This window comes from Buceros rhinoceros, unplaced genomic scaffold (genome assembly GCF_000710305.1).
Source record: "Buceros rhinoceros silvestris isolate BGI_N320 unplaced genomic scaffold, ASM71030v1 scaffold7004, whole genome shotgun sequence".
Lineage (NCBI taxonomy): Eukaryota > Metazoa > Chordata > Aves > Bucerotiformes > Bucerotidae > Buceros > Buceros rhinoceros.
In genome coordinates, this window is record NW_010408721.1 from 7,926 (window position 1) to 10,340 (window position 2,415).

Below are 2,415 nucleotides of genomic sequence, written 5' to 3' on the forward strand. Positions count from 1 at the left end.
ATTCAGGTGTATTTGGCTGCATGGTTTTACGCTGCTAAAAGGGACTTTCTCTAAAAGCAGGACTCTGCTCACATACACAGAAATGTTAAGGTCGTTAGAGTCCAGTTTATTTTAATAGAGAGACTGCATCAGTACCTGGTAAAAGACAAGGACAAATCTCAGCTGTTTAAAGGAATTAAACCATCCTGAAGCATAGCGTGGTATAACCTTGTTCTTGGGGCAAGGTTTCTCCTGTGGGAAAAACAAACACCCTGGTTGCCCGTATGAAGCATTCCTTCAGCTTCCAAAACCACCTGTGGATTTTCAGGTGTTACCGAGCAGAAGTGATGCTGAAGGGTTGCACCGTTGCCCCCAGGGGTCTTAGTTGCTTTTCTTTTTTGTCTGAAATAGCTGAAATTTGATTGTGGGATGTAATGCTGTCTTTCCTCTGGGGGATCGGAGGCAGGAGCTGCAGACAGTGATGGCTGGCATTGCCTCACGGGGCTGCAGGAGCCTTTACAACTTCCTGGAGCTGTAAAGGCTTCTCCACAAAGCCCAGCCTTTTATACCTAGCGATTTGCTCTGCTCAGTAGAGCTCTCCTGTGAAACTTCAACTGCTTTTAACTCATGTACACAATGGCACTTCTGTTGGGGAGGCCAGAGCCCAGTGTGGGCCTCAGGAAGAAAAATTGACATTCAAGGGTATTGTTCTGCTGCCCATTCAAACCTGCCTCGCCTCCCCATTTGCATGAGTTCATTCCTGTCACCCACTACTGCACTGTGGAGTGTGCTCCTTAGCGGGACTGGATGGTTTTAGCAGTGACCGATTTTAGCAGCAGAACACAGAGACGGTGCGGCATCGCGTGGAGGTTCGGGGCGATGGCTCCTGAGCTGTGCTGTCGTGGCTGTGTAGAGTTCTTGTCTGTATCCTGGAGGGGATAAACTGCATCTCTTCAAATAAATAAATTAAATTAAACAGAGACAGAAAAGCTTTTCTCTTGCAATGGCTCGAGATGGCTTTGGGAGCTGCTGATGCACCTCCAGAGGTGTGTCAAGGTCCAGCGGAACTGCAGGGGTACTGGAAGGGCAGTCTCAAGCTAAATGTCCTCTGAGTTCCGCTATTATTAGCCATTCCTTTGTTCTGGAGGCACCTAAGACTCCTAGGATGAGAGCCAAAGTGTTTCTTTCTGCTTGCAGATTATATGCCGTGTTTGTCAATGTACATGAGATGACGGTTTTTGTTAGTTCGGCCTTGTTCACCTCTCCAGAGATGAAAATTGTAGCTCTTGGATGCTGCCCGAGAGCCAGGGCGTCGTGACAGTCTTGTAGGACGCTCCCACCTGAAGCTGCTTTGCAGATCAACGTGGGTTTGTGTTAAATTCTTCCATTACAGCTGTCTGTTATTTCTGCACTAGCCAAGAATTCAAGTGAAAGCCAAGTCTCTGTTTAGCATCGGACCTCGGAAAACCTCTTTCTGTAAATAATTAATAATAATGTCACTACAGATCTTGGGTGCTCTGCAGAATGTGTTATGCTTGGCCCTGCCCAGCTGAGCCAAATCTAAAATGTTGCGTTTTTATTTTGTTGTGCAGTGTCGAAAAAACACGGCAAGCTCATCACCTTCCTTCGTACATTCATGAAGTCGCGCCCAACGAAACAGAAGCTGAAACAGCGGGGGATCCTGAAGGAAAGGGTGTTCGGCTGCGACCTGGGAGAGCATCTTCTCAACTCCGGCCATGACGGTAAGAAACAATCGCTCCTTGGTTGGTACTAGCGGAGAAGCGTGAAACAGAACTCGATGGCTGAAACATAAATTGAGGCTAATGCTAATAAACAGCATCGTGGTTCGACGTGGGAGCGCTGAAGATGGATGGAGCTACAGGAGATGAGTACTCAAGCTCCTGGAGTTTCTGAATGAATACTAAATCTTGTTTTGCAGGGTAAGAAACTTCATGTGTCAGCGTCAGTGAGTAATTAACTGGTATGTTAAATCCGTGCGTTTCTCTACCTCAGGACTTCTGTGTGATTCAAGCACAATGTGCAGTCTAAGTCCTTCACCTGCCCTTTCCTTTGGCTTTACAGAATTGACCGGAATTAACTGGATGTTATGTTTTGTCACAGTTTACTTTTCCCTCAGTTTGTTACAGTCGGTTTTCTGTAGCTCCTTGAGGTCCCTTTTCATTCCCACTGGCGGTTTGGGGAGGCAGCAGAGGAGAGTTGTCCATTCCCTGAAAAAAAGGACACAATTGTTCCTACTCTTCCTCGGATTCACATGTTCCTTCCTGCCCTCTCACTGTGACATGTCCAGTCGGGGCTGTGAAGTCTGGAGGGTACCTGCACCGCCGAGCAGCAAACAGAGGGCTCAAATTCTTTCACAGTTCACTAGGCAAGGTCGTTCCCATAACTGGCCCATGCTGGGGGTTATTCGGAAGCGCA

At 47.5% G+C, this 2,415-nt stretch overlaps 1 protein-coding gene across 1 annotated transcript in view; it reads left to right on the forward strand.

The window, feature by feature from the left end:
• The first annotated feature begins 1,576 nt into the window (after nt 1-1,576).
• Nucleotides 1,577-2,415, forward strand: part of LOC104492397 (rho GTPase-activating protein 32-like) — a 26,314-nt gene continuing 25,475 nt past the window's right edge. Inside the window, 1 exon segment of the mRNA XM_010134955.1 lies at nt 1,577-1,721. Within this exon segment, the coding sequence (XP_010133257.1) occupies nt 1,616-1,721 (106 nt within the window). The 5' untranslated portion in view covers nt 1,577-1,615.